Raw genomic sequence first — 20,408 nt, 5'->3', positions numbered from 1 at the left:
CAATACCGCCGGGAACCAGACGTGGCGGCACACACTCGCTGTTCCTATTACTTCTTTTTCAAAATGCAAACAAAATGTTCTTAAAACTTTTCAAAGGACAACAGATGAAAAAAAAACACTCCTGAAAATAACCAACACAAGTTTTCCCACGACGAACACAAAAATCACACTTTTTTTATTTGATCTCACCTCAAACCACAAGTGTCCACTGACAAGGATGTTTCTAGGGTATAAAACCATGATTATTTCCTAACTCAACCATCAAACAACACTGCAGACAAAGGACAAAAACATGACACGCACATCAGGGGAAACATTTTACTGAATAGAAATGACAAAATAACACATTTCTCAGTAACTTACAGTACATGTGTGTCATGTCAGTTATAGACTTCACATGGCTTTCTATGGTCAGAATGAACACACGGTATTCTGATCACTACAAGACAAGCTGGAGATCCTTTGAACATGAACAGAACTCGTATCAAAGCAAAACCAAATCATATGTGTGACAAAGATAAACAGCTACCACAGGTGTTTTGTCCCTATAGCTCTTTGAGATGTTCAAGAGGTTAATGATTTACATATTGTTTGCATATTAACAAATATCTGCTCACAGTGCACCATTTCTGAGTGGAGTGTTGTTAGCTCGACCCTTTTGTGGTTTGACTGCTTGAATCCAGGCGTCATTGGAACAGCACGATAAAGCGATACTAGCTATCGTCAGCCTGGAGAGACAGATTGTACGAGTTGTCACTTGTAGTTCTTGTCACCCAGAGAAAAAAGTTTGGGTTTCTGCTATTTTCTTTTCCACGTAATCTCGGCGTAACTTACTTACTTGTTACTTACTTGTGTCCGCAACACTAATTAAGTGTTTGGACTGATCTCAGAGATTTTTTTGGGAGTTTTAGCTGTAGTGCCTGGACAATTCAGCAAAGTGATTTCTCAACTACAACTATAATGAAAAGTGAAAGTGTTGAATAAGAGGAAACCATCTCAAAGTCAAACAGTGTGGAACTGACAGAGTCATTCTCACTGTACTAGTGGAGTACAGTACATTTCACAAATGTAAGTATGCATACTCAAGAACAGGTACACGCAAACACACACACACACGCTCACATACATACATACATACATACATACTCCCACAGGCAACTCTCCAGGCTTGTCTTTAAAAGCTAGAAGGGTACTAGAGTTTCCCATTGGCAAAGGCTCCCTCTTGGAACTGAGGGATGAAGCTCTTGAAGTATGCCCTGGATGAGCGAAAGAAAGAGAGAGGGGGAGGGGAGGAGGGGGAAATGATAGAGTAGAGCAAATAAAACATCAAAATGTGACAATAATTGGGATTGAACTGCTTCAAAGCATTGAACAAATTCACTGGGTCAGTCCCAACCCCGGCATGTATCAAGAGTGCAGATGAAAGGCAGTTTTCTGTCTACATGTTTTCGTGCTGTTGAGGGAAAAACCAGAGACATAACTCAACTACCAGCAAAAAATCAAAGAGTAAAAAGAAAAAAAGAAAAAAAAGTCAACAAGGTATGTAGCCACATATTCAAGTCTGTGTATGCAAGTGTGTGTAATTGTGTCAAGTCAGACTTAAAGCACAACGATTTATATTTATTTTCTTCTTTCTTCCTGAAGTTAAATGAGAAAATTGATGCCACTCTCACATCTGTCTGTTTAATATGCAGATGGGGTCAGCCACATGTTAACTTAGCTTAGCACAAAGACCTTAAACGGGGAAACAGCTAGTATGGTTGCATCCAGAGGTCGGTTAATTACATCAGAAAAAATGATGATAAAAACTTTCCGGGGGAAACTTTTGACCCCTAAAAAATGTTACATCTCTATATTTCTGCTGAAATAGAAGTATGTTAGAGAGGAAAATTGAAATAATGAGTTTAAACTGCAGATGAATAGTTAGTTTACTAGTTTGGTTAGCTGGCTGGTTGCACCGCACTTGGATCCCTCTCAGCTCAAGGGAGTAATTTGTGTTCAGACTCAGAGACGAGCATTTGAAATGATTTATGTGTAATTTGTATAAATATGTAGAGTTTTTTGTTGAAAAGCTGCTTGCCCTGCTATACACAGTTTTGCTAAAGTTATGCTCCCTGAATCTCTTGAGTGCAAAGTTATCATGACCCATAATCAAAAGCACCACAATTATGAGAATAATACCTATTTTTAAAATTACCAGAATTTTCCTTAAAAACAACCTGTCCTGGTCAAATCCAGAAACAGATTTTAAACTAATCTGCAGATATTTTTTTGGCAAGAACGGATAGGTAAACGAGTACAAAAAACAAGCAATCATATATAACTTACAAGTCAAATACATCATGTATTTCTGTATTTCTTTCTATAAGTCTCTGAGATCTTTCAAATATTTACAGCAGTTATTAATCTTTGCCCTGCAAAGAGCAAACACTGTTCAACACACACCATTCTCTAATGGGGTCATGCCAGTTTATGTGTATTGAGGGTGGATAAAATCTGTAAAGATAACAAACAGCCTGTGTGCTGCACATTCTACACAACACAGGCCTATTATATTAAATATAAAGCATATCATACATTGTGTTTTTCTCATGAATTAGGTGGTATGACGTAATAAATAGCTTTACTGGGCTTTGTGGTCTTGGGAGAATGCATTTGACTTACATTAAGTCTATGCATTAAATGATCTAAATAGGTTTTAAACCCACACAGAACATATGGTGTAATTTCTAAATTATGCTGGTTAGGTTCTACTTACTTTGCCCTCTTGGCCATCTCATTGCCGTCCCAGCGTGGGCTGTATGGATAAGACTTCTGCACCTGAGAATAGAGCTGACCGCTGTTGGTGAAGTGGTAAACAGACTGGAAGGTGAGGGTGGGCTGGTCCCTGGGAAAGTACAGGGGGAGATCCACTACGAGAAAGCAGAGGGACACAATGAGAGAGGATCTTAAGGTAACTGTATAATGATACAGGTAGATCAAAATCAGAGCCAAGCATGGAGAAGTGTTTTTTTTCTTCTTTCCTACCATGCACTAGGAAGCAAAAGTCCTTCCACATGAGTAGAAGTGTTAGTTTTGTGAATCCCTCCGCATCGTACTCCACCACTCCCCTGCAATACACACAACGATTATGTTATTCACGTGTCTGCAAGGCCTCACTAAGTCTTTTTACACAGAGGACAGACTTATTGTGATCACTTCAATGCAGGATGTGGTCCTTTCTCTTTAGTGAACTCACGTTCCAAAGTGGCTGAGGAACGCAGCGATGTACTCCCTCCTCTTGTGATAGCCTTGGATGACATACTGCACCTACACAGAGGGAAGTAGAAGGATTAGCAGACAGTAGAAAGAAACAAAAAGAAAAACAGTTTGAACACTGGTAGTGGCTTAATGAGAGATATGCTACTTCAAAATCATATAAAGAGTGACTTATGAAGGGAAAAAGGGTTAGTGTTAGGGTTAGGGCTCCCTAAGGATGATTTTTCTGGATATTTGTGCATTTTAGATTAAAGTTAAAAAAAACAAATGTGTTTACACTGTGCATGAACAGTGTAAGCTGAAGTAAAGTAGATATGCACCTCATACTTTTTCTTGGTAACTGTCACTATAAAAGTGTATCAGCACAAAACAAGTAAAGTAATAATATAACAATCAATCAGTCAAACTTTATTTATTTAGCACCTTTCAGACAGGTTACAGTAGACCTGTAACAATAATTAATTATAGACTTGTTGTACAATAACATCATTATCATCACCATCATCTATATATGGACTTATCATATGATACCTGGACATGAATCATTGTTTTGACCTCAATATTTCCACACTTCACATTAGCAGCTAAGAGGCTATTCATGTCACATTGGTTAAGCAAGTAGTGTCCTCCATTGCTCACTGTGTACGTCCTGAGTGGAGACTGTAAAAGAATTAAAGGTAAATAACTCTGTCCCCAACCATAATGACAGTCTGAGGCGTAGTGCCCACTCTCCAATCCTACCCCCCGGCCCCCCTTGCATTATTATGCTATTATATAATCATTATATCAGTGGTATAAAATGATCTTCAAATGACAATTATATCGTTTATCGCGATTATTTCTGACACGATATATCGTTCAATAAAAGTAGTTATCGTGACAGGCCTACGTTACAGTTGATTAGCAAGCTGATATTAAGACAGAACAAGTGTAGATCAAGGACAAAACAAGAAAGAATTAAACAAAAACAAAAATACAGAAATGATAGTGTTCATGTAGTTCCAGTATAGCCTCATGTTATGTTGATATATGAAAGGAGAATGATCCGAATCAGTTCCACTCAGACTACAGAGTGAAAAGTATGAAAAAAAGAAGTAGGGGATTAGTACAAGGTATCACTTATAAAAGTCAGATACATTTAAGGCATTGGAACAGATTTTGGGAGAGAAAAATTGTATTGGCGCACCAGTAAAGGAAAGAAACAGATTTAATGATGTGATGTTGAAATAGTTTACTCCCTTTAAGAAAAAAACTAACACCTGCCTGAAGAACTGATATGTTGCTAGGCTGTTTTTTTTTATGAATTTTGATTAATAAAGGGATGTTGGGATGAGATGTCTCTATTGCCAAACCACAGAAATTCCGAATCTAGTTCATGAAATGTTATTATACAGTATAATTCTAATCTTAATTTATTCTCTTGCAGCAGCATATCTTATTTTCCAGATTATTTGAATGGAATTTTGAATGTATTTGCTTGGTGACAGGAGAGAGGGGGTTGAGAGGTGATAAAGATTGTAAACAGTGGTGAGGGGTCTCACACCGCTTGCCCTTGCAGCAACATTCATTTGCACAAATCCCCCCCTTTAAACGAATAAGAATATTGTGTTTATTATTTTCCATCACGTCCACTCCACTTCCCTCTCATCCCCCTCAGCACCTGTCCTGTCCGCGTTGGTTTCAGGCTCTCTTTCTTGCCCTGGATTTAGGCCTCTTAGGCGGGTGCTTCCTCCCACTCTGTGTGCAGCCTGAGAGGAAAAAAAGGCTTGCAGAGAGAGAGAGAGCCTTTCAGAGCGAACCTACCCAGAATGTAAACAATGCCGTGGCTGGGAGAAAGATTAACAGAGGTGAACATTGTAATGGTTGCTTTCAGTTTGAAAAAAACAGACGGCTCGGAGCACAAAAGTAGTATTACATTCAATCTTTGTACAGGCGAATTTAAATGTCACACGGGTACAAAGTCTTTAGCTTTACCACCTGACAGCCAAATAAGCTGGTGTTAAAAGCTCTAACATAGAATCTGTCAAATGTAACTAGGGAAGACTGTCTGCTGCAAGTGCTGTGTTAATTTTAATACAATTTCTCCATTTCAGTTTTTCTGAGAAATGCTTGATTAAAATGGGGTAACCATTTCAGTAAATCTCATGAACAACAAGCAACCTGGTGCATCCTGTCAGGAAAGGAGCTGATTGCCAGTCAGTCGGTGCAATCTTCCTGTTTTTCCCGTATAAATATAATTAGTTGGAACTTTAGACTTGTTGTTGACATATTAAAATAAAGCTTCTACTCATGTGAGCGGCGTGCTTTCATTGCGTGTCGACGGGTGTGATTAACGATTATCTTTAAAGCTGTTCGGCTGTTGAGCATCCCGGGCAGGTGAGAAGGCCTGTGGTCAGCCATCCAGGCATGAAGGTGACCAGGTCTAATTCATCTACTGGAGAGAGACCGATCCTCAGCAGGAGACTGATGTATTAATGCACGGGGCCACGCTCAAGATTATTGGATGAAGTGAAAAAACAAACAAAGAGCGCCTCGGCTCTTTCTCCTCGTCAAATTAAGACACTTTTCTGCACTGTAAAAGTAACTTTTGACGTGCAAAGTCACATATTTAATGAGTCAGGAGATTGTTTAGACATTGGTTGCCATGGCAGCCTGGCGGTCCTTTCCTATTTTCATTTTAAATCTAATTTTTCTGAATTAAAAGTCAATTTTAGAATAGCAACTCTTATCAATTACATCAAAATGGCAGAAATAACTGGTAAAAATCACAATGAAGTGGTGCCATGGTTTAAAAACAAACTTTGGGAGCTGCTGATCTATTAATCAAGTAAATGAGACAAGACAAGATCATTAGCATGTGTATGATTCAGCTCAGTAGATGACAGCGATCGATCATGTTGCAGCGTGTTGTAACGGCAGCCAAAAAAAAACAACAGCTTCAAAGAGTTTAGGAAACAGCTCAGTCACAATCAGCTGGTGGAACGTACAAGCACTGTTGCTGATTGAACAGCACTTTTAAGAAAGTTTGAAGTCTGATTATCGACAATGATATGTTTTGCCCGCCAAGGGGTCCAATCTGGCCCACTGGATAACTTTGCAAAGTATGAAAATGACAGAAAATGACAAAATATTTTTGCTCACCATTCACAGTCAAAAACGTCCAACTTGAGATAACTGACTTGCAATGTGATTCACATTTCAAAGACACATTTTCCTCTGAGGGCTTGAGTTTCATATTAATATTGCTCGAATTTAAAGTCAGAAAAATATATAAATATTGAATTGAGTTGTCTTTATTGTCATTGCATTGACGTCAATACAATGACATTTAAAACAGCTCCATCCTCGGTCATCACTCACACACACATCTCATACTTAAATAAAAGGAGTAGATAAAATAAAATATGTACACAAATAGATATACACCCATACCCATGCACACATACATACATAAAATCATCATTTAAAGTGCATAGATGATGTATAAAGTGCATTTAGCGATTGCACACAGTTCCCTGGCACAGAAACAGGTCATGAGGCTAATATATATATATATATATACTGCACAGTTGAACTCAAAGTAGTAGTATACTTAGAATTATTATTATAGATATTATGCAATGGTTTTTCTGGTTTGGCCTACTTGAGATCAGATTGGTTTGAATGTTGCTCTATTAGATTGAAGTTAATTTAAGATGAATTCATTTTAGTTTTGTAGTGTTTACTATAACCAACATGCTAGAGGAAGACAATCCACTTTCTATGTAAAGATTGAGGAAAATATATCTTTAAAATAGTAGGAAAAAAAAATCCAACAGCAGTCATACATTTGCAAAAAGATGTTGGAAGTAAAATAAACAGTCGCTCTGCCTGGCAATGCAAGAGTACAGTATTGCAGTATTACATCCTTTCTAATACCGAGACTTTATGAGTTCAATTAAGCTGCTTCCAAGAATTGTTTCCTGTTTCTCATTTACACAAATGTAGTAAAAGTGATTGAGGTTGAGTTGAGGACAGGATATATGATGAATAAAGCTGGAGACAGTATTTCCAGTATTACCCACTGCTGCTGTTGCATGGTCGTGATTACTCATCAACTGTGTATGAATGACGGCGGGGTTTTTGTGTGTGTGTGTGTGTGTGTGTGTGTGTGTGAGGAAAGTAGTAATCTCTGATACACAGTGTTATGTATTTGTATTTGTGTGTGTGTGTGTGTGTGACGGGTCTCATCTCAGCAAGAGCTCTTAAACACAGCCGCGTATTGTGACTCAGCCTCCTGTTCAATTATGTTTACATGGGACAGCGGAGGCGGCAATCGAGCTTTTCTCCAAAGCTGCAAGGTCACATACTCTATAAGCTGTTTGTTTAGTTACGCTGCATGGTGTGTGTCCAAGTGTTGTGTGTGTTCGTGTTTCAAGGGAACTGTGGATCACTGAACTATCACACCCATGCCGAGAAAACGATTTCCCGCCCCCCTCGTCGTCACTCTCTTTCAAGCAGCCGAGTCCTCCCATTGGCCGCCTGGAGCTCCGACTGATGCAAGACAGGTGATCTTGCTCTGCAGGTATTCAAACGTGCCTGCACCCATCGCTACCTCGCCCGCGCATCCATTTATTGTGTTTCTTCGTGTGTGTGTGTGTGTGTGTATGTGTGGGGAGTGTGATGCAATAACGCCGGAAGTGCTTCCTGCTGTGTGATTAAGAAATCTCTCCTCTCTCTCTCTCGCTGTGTGTGTGTTTTTTGTCACATACACAGTCACATCACCTCCAGCTTCCATATCATAAAGGGCGACTGATCTGATATCTTACTGCAAATTTATTTGAGAAATCAATGCGTTTTTTGTGGGTTATGATATGATAAGATCTGCATACAGTATGTGTCAAAATCCAAATACTAAAACTTAAAAATTGCAGTGGAATAAAAAAAAGAATAATCAGAGAGAGGGAGAGAAAGTATCTGACATTGCTGTCTACTTGATGGCATTTATGAATAATTAAATACAGTCTTCGTTATGGCGTGTCACTACATGTTGATGAAAGGTGGAAGTGCACACAGTATGCTACTAATTGGATGTCAGCCACAGTGGAGAAGTCACATGAAATTGTGATTTGTCTGTTTTCTTCATATTTTCTCTTCTCAGCTTCAACCCGAAGCACAATCCACTCACACGCGCCATCACTCTTTTCTTTACATACAGAGAAGGAGTGACTGTATAGCGATCACATTAGCAGAAACAATCTGTTGTCTGCCCCTGTGAAAGCATGCGTATTTACTGACAGCGAAAGCAGGGATGCTTATGATCAGCAACAGATTAAATAAGCTTATGGTGAGTGAAGCTGAAGTTATACAGTCTAAAAACACTACGTTTAAATTTGGTTATGATGCATGGGCCTCTACGGATTGAGAGATATAGATCTGCTGAACACCTGACCGCACCCACCAATCACAGCTGGTCCTGGTCAGGTGTGATCTGCTCTAGTTATGATCACACCCAGCTTTGATGAAGCGTGGTACCAGTGCGAGCAGGATTAATAGACTGGGTGGAGTCACTCTTAAAACCAAGCCAAACCAATTTCCCAATCGACAAAGTTGGTTGAGAAATCGAGTCAAACTGGACTGTCTTCTTAAATTGTAATATACTAAAATACTGTGTCAGTTATTTAAAAACCTTCAGTATGTCTTTAGCGTGCAGCTCAGAATGCAAATGTGCTGATTTAATAAAGATTTATTATTGGAGTTGAGTGGTTTTGGTGAGGTTTGTCATCTAAATTTTGGTGAAAAGTATAATTCTTTAAGGCCTTTTATAAGACATATGTCACATATCGATGTCATATGTGAATAAGCTCAGAGCCACTTTTATGCACAGTACCAGTTAGGCCTGTCACAATAATTATGTAATCAACTTACCGTACAATGACGTAATTATTGACATCATCATGTCTATATATGGACTTGTAGTATGATGCATGGACATGACCTTGTTCTTTTTTTTTACCTCAATATTGCAACACTTCACTTTAGCAGCTAAGAGTCTATTCATTTCACATTGGCTAAGCGAGTAGTGTCCTCCATTCCTCACTGTGTACGTCCTGAGTGGAGACTGCAGAATAATTAAAGGTAAATAACTCTGTCCCCAACCATAATGGCAGTCTGAAGCGTAGTGCCCAATCTCTAATCCCAACCCCGGCCCAGATTGCATTATTATGCTTTTATATTATCATTACATCAATGGTATAAAGTGGTCTTCAAATGACAATAATATTGTTTATCGCGATTATTTCTGAGACAATATATCATCCAATAAAAGTAGATATCATAACAGGCCTACTTTACAGTTGATTAGCAAGCTGATACAATTGTAGATCAAGGACAAAACAAGAAAGAATGAAACAAAAATACAACAACCCAAAAGACAGAAATGATAGTGTTTATGTAGTTCCAGTATAGCCTCATGTTATGTTGATATATGAAAGGAGAATGATCCGAATCAGTTCCACTCAGACTACAGAGAGAAATAGTAGGAAAATAAAGCAGTAGGGGATTAGTACAAGGTATCACTCATAAAAGTCATATACATTTGAGGTATTGGAACAGATTTTGGGAGAGAAAAATGGCATTGGTGCACCAGTAAAGGAAAGAAACTGGTTTAATGATGTGATGTTAAAATGGGTTACTCCCTTTCAATACACAACTCTAATTTAAACAGTAGTCACATTACGTAATGTAGTCACATTTGCGTAAAGACTGCAGCAGCACAAGGTGCACGGAGAGACATCAAGTGCACATCCTGCTTGCCTGATTAAGATCACTGCAGTATATTTCTAATGCAAGTATCTCCTGTGTTCAAAGAAAATCGATTTTGTGCACTAACAGTAAACACTATGAATGAACAGATTTTATGTTAAGGAGATTCTTCTCATGTCGGAGGAGTCAATAAATCATTATTCCCCTCACAGTCTAGAAAAAAAGAATAAATATCCTTGTACAACCACCAGCCGTCTCTTTCCTGATATTTTCTTTAACTTTCATTCATGGCAGCTACATAAGTGAATAACCAACAAAAGGACACAGGAAGTGAGCAACCGTGGATCCGACAGGATTTATTCAGTTGCTTTTATGTTGTAACTTCATATCATTAAATGCCTGTGCACCTTTGGACATAATAAACTAGGCATCAGAATCTTCTATCTAATAAATTATCAAATTGATGAGAAAAATGAAAGTGTGATTCACTAGAAGAGAAGAGGCCAGTGTCCTTCAGGCTGACGATAGCTATTAATTAAAGCTTCAACAGCAAATAGGTTGTAAAAACCCATCAAGTGATGAAGCCTGTGAGAGGACATAAAACGCTCTTCTTTCTTGATTCTATTAAACTGCATCTCACCACTGTTTGCCAGTAATGATACAGCATTTCTCTCATGCAACAGGTGCTTAAGAGGAACATTAATGTAAGTCAATATGTCTGAGTGACTTCTGAAGAATCTTTTGGACATATTTTGGGCAAAAGTGGTGAGAAACAAATGTTTTATACTTCACAATGTTGCGGTTGGTGTTTATGAGTGAGATGCCACATCAGTAATAGCGGCTCATTTACTCGGTGATCGCAGTGCAGAAAAAAAAGTAAAGAAAATCGTCTTCCTCCTCAAACATAAATAGAAAAAGAAATATATAGAAAAGCGTCGACCAGACGATCATTATGATTGTTTTTGTTGACGGTGCTTTTCCTCCTACTGTCTACTTTGCATAGTATGTGTGAAAAAAGCAATGAGGGATGCCAGCAATGAGAACACACATATATATATATATAAATATATATACCAGCTATAAATCTAAATGCTGGGAATGGATGGATGGTTACACAGAGAATATATCAGGATACAGACTGCAATTTAATAGCAAGTGTAAATTGGTGTAAATGTAATAGGCTAACACTGGTGGTGTCGTAACTGAAAAGCAGTGACCTAGATCGCACAAGATAAAGAGAAACCTGATAAACAGTATGATTGGTTGAAGCAGACACTTGACATACTTTGATTAGTAATTACTCCCAGCCCTTTTCTTTTAGGCCAATTTCTTCACTGTCTGTTACTTTGACACATTCAAAGCGACTAATTCCTTGTCTCGTTGATCACATGTACGTATCGCACGTGAAGGTGAGCACTCAGAACCCCTCAGGGCCTATCAGCTTTTTGAAGCCAATTTCCATGAGTCATTGTTTCAGTGATGCCATCGGCTAAGCACATCATGGTCACAGTCACAGCTGAGGTATGTGGCAGTATCAGCCGTGTGTCTATATAATCACAGCATCTGGAATAAGTGGGAGGAAATTAGCGATGGTGTTAAAAGAACAAAATGACTACACAGCCTGTCCTCAGAAACATTACAAGGATCTTTTTGTGTTGATGATTGAAAGATGTCTGATTCTTCTCAACCATTCTTTGACCTCAATCTCACAAACAATATCAGATATATACAGAAGACTTCATGTCTTTGCTCTGTCTTCCTTTCACTCACGTTCTCTGCTTGCTTTCTCTTGGCTCAGTTCACACACAACCTCAACAATTAGCCATAATCATGAGGACGTCGCTCAAAATGGGTTGTAAAAGGTTGTTTAATGGAAATGGTGGTAATGGTTATGAGTCACTGTACACCTTCCAGTATCGCAGTTTGGAAGTTATGTAGCTACAGCTGCAGCGAAATCTAAACTGCTTTAGCTGATTAGCCAGTTTGCTATCTAGCTAGATTAGCTAACATTTTTATGACACTCTTCTCCCTGGAAGCTACTTTAATAGCACATTCATCATTGGGCTAAAAAAATAAGGGTTGAACAAAAAATAACTAATAAATATATTGTTTGAATTCATTTGAATGCAACCCAAGTAGCTTAACCAGTGTTTACATGCAGTTCATTTGTTTTGCCACACTGTTGTGACAAGCTAAATGGCTAACCTGGTTACAGACCTATACATCACCTCACCACATCTATAGAACAAATTCCAGTGATTTGGTGACTTCGAATTTGTTGTCATGATAATGTTGCTGCTGGGTGGGTGCATTTTTTTAAAGGCAGCTAACATCCTTACACTTTAGACGGTTTGTTGTCATGATTATCCATTCACAGCTAGCTAGTTTCCTCCATTTTCCATTAAAAGAGTACTCAACCAACTTGGTGTTGCACTCCTAAACCTATGTTTCCAGGTTCATAGTTTAAAGTTTAAAAAAGGGGAAGTCTTTTTTGTTTCATTCCTCTTGGTGCCTACATTACCCACAGTGCAACTTGACCCAATTCAATCGTCTATACAGATTTGAGTGTGTTCTGCTAATAACGGCTAATGTACCCTAGAGTTGCTAGCCTCCAACAGAGATGAGGAGCAGACTATGGAGGTCTGCTAACCTCATTTCCCTCTAACTCCAGACCCCCAGATTTTTTTCATTTTCAAACTTGTAGTCTCCAGCTCCACCTGTTGCTTTATCAGAGTTCACACAGCTCCCTCTTGTTTTCACATACAGTTTACAGCATTACTCCCAAAAACCTGGAAACATAATTTTATGCTTCAAATATGTGTTCAACTGTAATCCAGAAATCCATTGTCTACTTTGCAGAGAGGGCATCAGTGAGTACAACAGATCAGCATGATAGTGTGTAACTCACTGCACTTACACACTGAAAATGTGCAATCTGAACAGATCATTTTAGTTTGACGATGCAACTATTTTCCCACGTTCAAAGGACAGTTTCAATTTTAAATTCAAAGTTACAACAGCAAACAACATACTATGATATATACTGTAGGGCTATTTAACTGCTGTTTTACATACTCCTTTATGTCTGTTGTGTTGGCTGTGCTCCTTACAGTGCTTTCAGGGGAGCAAGATATTTGTTGCAGCATTTGCAACACACCTTTGTTAAAAAGCACAATCATAATCCCCTCAAGATCTTTTTTTTTGTGCATTTTTAAAATGCTTTCAAATTCAGCAGCAGTAGCTGGCCAGCATGGTTACACTTTGCATACTGTGTGAAACCAAAGGTCCTGGGTGATGTGGGTTAAAGGCAGTGCATGTTTTGCACTGTGCACTTAGTAATTAGTACTTCCTTTCTTAAAGAGGGATGGTGACATTCTGAGCAACACTCCTCTTTCCTCCTGTCACTCTGCTTTTATCTGCTGTTGACTCTGCTTTTCAAGCATAGGCTGTGGCTTCCAATGATTCTATTTAGTGAAGTGGAGGGAGCAGCTCTAACACTGCTGGATTTTAACAACCACAGACATGGAGGTCAGTCAGGGACAAAAGTGTTCCGGACACACTGAGTACGTTGGTTAGAGTCCAGGTGTATATGGAGATATGAGGGGGGCATATCTGTGTGCATTATGTGTGCGTGTGTGTGGGTGGGTGGGGGGATGGGCATCTCCCCTGAGGGAAAATGGCATTACATCATGTCTACACTGCATATCTACCTGTCAACCTGCAGAGGCCAAGGAGCGCTCAGACAGCCTATGGAGGTTGGCCAGTACGCCCCCATCGATGCAGATGACAGACACACGTGCATGAATGCACATTAACACACACACATACACACACAGCTTCAGCACTGACGAAAGTGGACACATGCTTTGCTGCACTATGGCTTAGGCCGTATTCAGACCAAATCAGGCGGTGCAGCATACCGCTGCAGGGTTGAGCGGAGGTGTGTGGGGGTGTGGGCGTGTTTGTGCTCTGGAACTTAACCACTGTGAAACAATCAGAAAGTAACGTTTTATTGATCTGATTCACCGGCTTTCTCGCTACCAACGCTCTCTCTCTTCATTCACTCTCTAGCTCGCTTGACCACAGCTGCTCTCCCTCGCTGGCTGGTGCTCTGAACTCTTTCTCTCTTTTTCTCTCATCTTTTTAAAAAATGAGTCAGGAAGCCAACAGTGTGGCCTAACTTTAGTTTCAACATTATCAAATGAAGAGAAATGTCCTCTCCTCTTCCTGGTAACACCTTTGCCCTCCCTCAGGACAGGGTTTTTATGACTCTGATCAGTCTGATCACCAGCAGTGACTAACCATCACAGCGTGACGTTGGGTTGGTCTTTTCGGCTCACCGCCTGACTCAGTCTGAAAGCAACCTTACAAATCCTGTATGCACTAAATGATCACACACACACACTTAAGAAGTAAAAAATCTTGCTATCAATTAAAATATCTGAAACTAAGGGTTATAAAAATAAAGAACCCAAAGAGAGAATATTTCTGTGTGATGAAGACATCAACGTCTACACAACACACAAAGTGCATTTAACCACACTACTGTTTGTAAAAGTAAAGTGACTTATACTGTAGCAAACACTTTTACCTTGTTGGTGAGTAACTGGCACACTTGGGGGACATAGTCAATTAGGCACCCTCCACTGGGGAATGCTGGGATGTGAAGTGCAGAGGAGCCTCCCAGAGCACTGTTAGAGAAAGAAAGGATAAGAAAATGTCAACAGATAGCCAGTAAATAGATCCATGTAGATTACACAGATCTGCTCATGGTCTGGGATAATAATACTGTCACATTCTTTCTGCCACATCAACAGTGTTTAGGACCATTTGCATCTTTGTGCGACCACCTGACTTTATGGAAATGAATATAAGCGACTAAGCAGAAACAAACCCCACACTGCGCACATTCGTTCGCTGCCATCTACTGAATGAAGTTGTGGAATTAAAAAATAAAGAAGTGACTCATGCCTGTGGAATCCTCATTCTCCTTCACTGGTTCATTTATTCTTTTGACGTCTTCCTGATTCAATCCTGCAGCACAGCTCCATTAGTGATTAGTGCATGCTTGTTTAATCAGGAAATCTGCTGTTGCAGCTCCCCTATGACTAACCAACCAAAGTAGTCACTCCCTCATTTTTTTCTCATCTGGGGAAAAATAAGGGGGAATACCCTGAGGACAGGTTAAAGGTCTTAAGGAGATGCGTATTGGCTTTTATTGCTCATTTTAAGACACATATAGAGGGAGTTGCTTCCGCTGCTTTCTATTTTCATCTTGTTCTTGATTATAAGCCGGAAAGGCACAGGACATTTAGAAATGCTGTGATATAATTTTTAAAAGCAAAGGCAAAGTGGACTGGACTGCCATTCACCAGGTTAAGCATGCGTGGAATGATGCATGTAAATAGCATACATAATGTAACATGATGTCAAATGTCAAAGATCACATATGTTGATATGCAGCCCTCGGGGCATGTTCTTGAGTTGATCAGAAAGTCTGTGATGTGAAAACAATAATTATATATCTGAAAGGTGGAACAACAGCAGTGAGTCACAGACCACAGCCATGATCCCACCAATTCCATAACATCATCACTCCATGGCCAGGAAGACATAGCGGTTCTTCCCACAATGTGTGAAAATATTTTCCACATTTCTACAGGCTGAGAGACAACGGCAAACCATGAAACCCTGAGAATTGCACAATGCTGAAAATTCCAAAGAAGAGTTGTGGGAGTTTAGGGGAGGAAGGTGGAGCACGGCATCATCCGCTCCACCTTACTGTCATGACCCAATACCACAAATATTTATGGGAAAAACGATGTCTTAACAGAGGTCAACACATGGTCAACAGTGACTGTACTCATAATCCTTACTGTACATGCACTTGGCCTATGAGATGTGTTGTAAGTGTTGTAGAAAACAACTGGTTTCTGATCAGCTGTTGTGTGACAAATAATGGCTTCATGACAGCCTGAATTTACAGAACTTTGTTGAAGATAAGAATCACACCCATGGATCTTCCACAGAGATTAAAATATGTAAAGCTTTTACTCCAAATCACTGGTCTAAGTTTAGTCTTTTTTGGAACTGATGCTCAACTGAATATTAATAAGGTCTTATTCACAGAGAAGCCATGCAAACTGTCATGAAACCATTTTCTTTGTCAAAATCCTTTTCAACGAGGAGAGCAGCCTTTGAAAATGAAAATCTAAATGATGCCCATCTATCCACCCACAGATCTAAGAATAGCCCTGTATCATTCAGATGGAAATGCGGACAGAGGCACAAAATAGATGGTGGTGTGTTCGTCACTCATTTATGTCAATGGCAGGCATGTGAACAAATGTGATGCATTTTGGATTTCAATGGTTTGCTTCTGAAACACTCACTTGAGTGTTTGAGAGACCACTCTGACACTGGCCATTTATGCTGCCATTAAACAATTATTTGAGGTTTTGCAACTTTCAAGACTTGATTGTTGGAGATGTTGTAAAGCTGTGGTTACCAACTGGTAACATCGTCAGGGTCCAAACGTTCGCTTATACATTAGCATCATGTTGCACCAGCTAATTGTAAATCCATTAAGTTTGTGGGTAAAATCTGTCTGAAGTTCTTAGTTACAAATGATTTGTTTAATCAATATGTAGAAAAGGCAGAAAAGAAGATAGAAAATGTCTTATCTAGACTTTAATAATGTGTACATCGGTTGCTAGGAAACATCTGTAGTGCTGTCTGATAAGAAACAACCACATATGTAAAAAGTAGGTCACTGTAACATCATGACCTGTAAGGTAACTTCCAAAAGTAACAGCTTTAGGGGTCAAACTGTATTGTCATAATGTTTGGTACATTTGAGGTAGATTTTGGGTTTTTCCAAGAAATATGATGTGAAGTTTCAGGTCAGATAGATCAACCATATTCCATATTGCCTCATTTGCTCTTCTATCTAACCAGGTCAGATTGTAGCAAGTTAACTTTAGTTTTGTCACTTGGTTCATTCAGCGAGCTAACGCGACAGTTCCACCTGGCAGTTGTTAGATGTAAATATTTAGTAACAACTCATCTATACATTAGATCTCATTTGTGTGCAACAATCATTTCAATAATTTAATGATGGGTAAATCTACACTAAGTTACACTTTAGTTACTAGGCTAAATTTGAATTAAAAACAGCTGCTGCAACTGCCCAAAGTCCACATACAGGAGACAATGCTAACCTATGAGCTCACCTCAACTGTGATTCACTAAACAAAAGCTAAAACAACGTAGGCTACATTTGGGGCTTAAAACTCAATAAAATAAGAAGCATTGTAATTAGGGCTTACAACCAACATTTAAAAAAAAAGAAAACACTAAAATCATTGTAATAACAGGCACTGTTTCAGGTTTATTCAGGCTACTAAAAACAGTTTAAAACAGGTCTGTTCTGATAAAAGTCTGATAAAAAAAAGTCCGATAAAAACATACCAAAACAATAAGACAATTAAACAGCTACAGTACTAGTTTTTACTTTCAGTTTGAGTAGAAAAAGGTTGAATATATTTGATTTCATTATTGTTTAGCCTCTTATGAATCAAGCTAGCAGCTCCTCTCGTCAAACGTCGTACAAACAGTAAATGTTACCAGTTACTTCTAAACATTTAAAATGCATAGTCCTGAAATCTCCCACATTTCAAACACAGTTTTTCCATATGAAGCTGACCCACTTGCGATCCACTAAGAATGGACCCATACAGCTAGAATCTAAAAGATGACTGAAACTAAAGTTTTCTGCCTCTAAAACAAGCACAACCACCTGAGCAGAAAAATGCTGACTGTAGAATCCATTTCTTGAACATGAGTCATATTTTACTGTGGGAGGCTGCATGAACTCTACTTAGGTGCCAAACCTGAGAGTCAAATGTTTGACAAGCAATACTTTATCTCGAGGTCAAGCTGAGAGTAAGATTTACCCTAGGCAGCAAGTTTCAACTCTGCACCGCATATTTGAGCAGGTCAGGGTAAGATATCCTGACTTTTAGCTTATATTATGGGTCAAGCACAAAAAAACAATGAATTCTTCATTTCCCATGATACAACCAGTATAATCTTTTTGTTAGATGCTGGTAAATCCTCTTTTAAATCTCTCGTTGTTACTAAGGCTTTCTTGTAGGGCTTTCTGCATATTTAGAGTCTAACGTCTAACAAATCAGTTTTGGGATGATTGCTGGGACTATAAAAGATTTGATAATAAGAATCATCTATCAATTAACGTGCCAGTAATATCAGACTTCAAATATAAGCTTTAAAACGAGCCTCCTGTGGGTGGGCTCAGAATCTAGACATAATGGTGTTTTACTTTCTGAGTGGCACCCTGAAGAGTCCCCCCATTCTGTCTCCACTGGTGACACCGCTCTCAACACTACCCACACACACTGGAGTCATCATGCACACTTGCTGCCTAAAGCAACCCCTCTGAGCAATGCAACCTACTGTATGACATATTTACAGTAGACAGTGTATATGCACACATGTAAACAAACATGCACACACTCATGCTGTACAGTGACAGGGCTGCCTGTGACTTCATCAACCGGAGAGATTATCCTTCTGTGACTCAGGTGGATGGTGACGAAGCTTGGTTTGTTTGTTTATGCGTGGTTTTGTGTCTGTGTGTGATAGAGAAAGAGAGAGTGAGAGAAAAGGGTGTGTATGACAGTGAAGTGACAGCGTGAGAGCAGATAAAGGCTCAATTGGAAGGAGGGCAGACATGATTCATTACCAAAGTGAAAGATAAGGCCCAAGAAGGGCTGCTTGGAGATTCAAATGTAGTTTCAAAGCAGCAACATTTCCATTTTGATTGCCTTCTTCATTTCCTAAAAGCCTGGAGGGCCCTCAAAGGCCCACATATGACTCTGCCTGTTGACTGTTTGGACTAAATAATGTCCTATTCCTCTGTGACTGGACAATATGCCCTTGGCCTATGACAATAGGAGTAAGTAACCTTTCTGTTGATGAGGTGACCATCCTGGCATAACAGTGCAGACATTTTACTCAGATTCTCTATTCATCATCCACGTGGATAAAACCAGATTAATAAGAGCCTGAGGCCACAACTATTACACTCTCTCACTAGTATATTATAAGGTTAGGCAACAGGATGACATTCTTTTGTCCATTGTCACTCCTTCAACTGAAGGTAGCTAAAGTATTTTACTGCAGGGTCGGAGCCTGTGGTAAAATCAGCACTGCCTGTCTGCCTGTCTGTCAGATATATCACTGGAATACTAACCATTTAAATAGAATGTCTGAACTTCTGTGATTTCTCTTGAACAGCCCCACTGGAGTGCTGCAGGTGAGTTGTTTAATGCAATGTAGGGAACCACTGAACAACTGGTGATGTAGAACTCTGCTTCTAGAGGTTAACTATTTGCTTCACATTTGACTGCAGATGAAGCAGAAATGAAAACGATGGAAATATACTGTACAATAGCGGGGGAACTCTAAACTGTGGGACTTGCAGGTTCTTGATAATTCCTTGTCCCCAAAGTTAAAGTCATCAGTGATGAAGGGCCAAAGGTGAACTCAGGTCCTATAGTGATCATGCGATAATTAATCCTGGCACACACCACAGTGTGCACCACAAAAAAAGAACCATAATGCTTTTTTATTCAAGGCCCACTCAGCTCAGCTTACAATGAGTGATGGAGGTCATTCATAAACACAAAAAAACTGCCAGAGTCGGAAGAGTTTTTGGTTATTTCAGATGACAGATTTCTGTATTTGTATTTTCTCTGTTTGGAAAAAGTGTCACATTTAGCAACATTTGAATCAGAACCTGATGATAGTTGTTGGGTTGCTAGCTGATGTTGCCAGGCCACTATCAATCACATCTCTGTGTGTGTGTAACACTGAGCAGTTGCTGCTGCAGACAAGGGGTATTTTTCATAAAACTCAGCATCGTTTCCCATTGCGTTCCCACTGCTGCGGTTACTACAGTTGCCATGGTCACACGGCGAGAGTCTTTGAAACTTGAGCCATCATGAACTCCAACAGCGGTAGCTAAGAGATGCGTGCGACGGTTATCCTACTTCCTTTTGTCGCCGCTAACCTTGGTGTTTAAAACTCAAACAATACCTGAGAGTGTTTTAGTCCAAGGATATTTAAATAGTAAAATTGGATACAATGCTTTCAACATTTCTCTTTCTCTCTCACACACACAAATAAATCTAATATAATACAATTGAGAGTGGAAATGTGTGTTCAGAAATATGTATGATATCTCTGATGCACAGTTATGGATATGCTTTTACTGTATGTAGTCTTTTTGATCCTTTCTCACTTTTCACAGCAATTACATTTTTTCCATTTCATTTATTCTTCTCATCTTTTTCTGATTGTCTCTCATTTTTATGCATTAAATA

The 20,408-nt window shown here is 39.2% G+C and overlaps 1 protein-coding gene across 1 annotated transcript in view; it reads right to left on the bottom strand.

Moving 5' to 3' along the window:
• Positions 1 to 304: 304 nt before the first annotated feature.
• The window catches only part of babam2 (BRISC and BRCA1 A complex member 2), an 80,153-nt gene continuing 60,049 nt past the window's right edge, over positions 305 to 20,408 (bottom strand). Inside the window, exons 8-12 of the mRNA XM_062439927.1 lie at positions 14,594 to 14,693; positions 3,239 to 3,309; positions 3,028 to 3,110; positions 2,759 to 2,912; positions 305 to 1,256 (exon numbers count right to left, since the gene is read on the bottom strand). Coding sequence (XP_062295911.1) covers positions 1,193 to 1,256; positions 2,759 to 2,912; positions 3,028 to 3,110; positions 3,239 to 3,309; positions 14,594 to 14,693 — 472 coding nt within the window. The 3' untranslated portion in view covers positions 305 to 1,192. The remainder of the gene's footprint in view (positions 1,257 to 2,758; positions 2,913 to 3,027; positions 3,111 to 3,238; positions 3,310 to 14,593; positions 14,694 to 20,408) is intronic.

The sequence above is a fragment of the Scomber scombrus genome, chromosome 19 (genome assembly GCF_963691925.1).
Source record: "Scomber scombrus chromosome 19, fScoSco1.1, whole genome shotgun sequence".
Taxonomy (NCBI): domain Eukaryota; kingdom Metazoa; phylum Chordata; class Actinopteri; order Scombriformes; family Scombridae; genus Scomber; species Scomber scombrus.
Note: the sequence above shows the minus strand (reverse complement) of the source record. Positions and strands in the feature narration are given on the sequence as shown.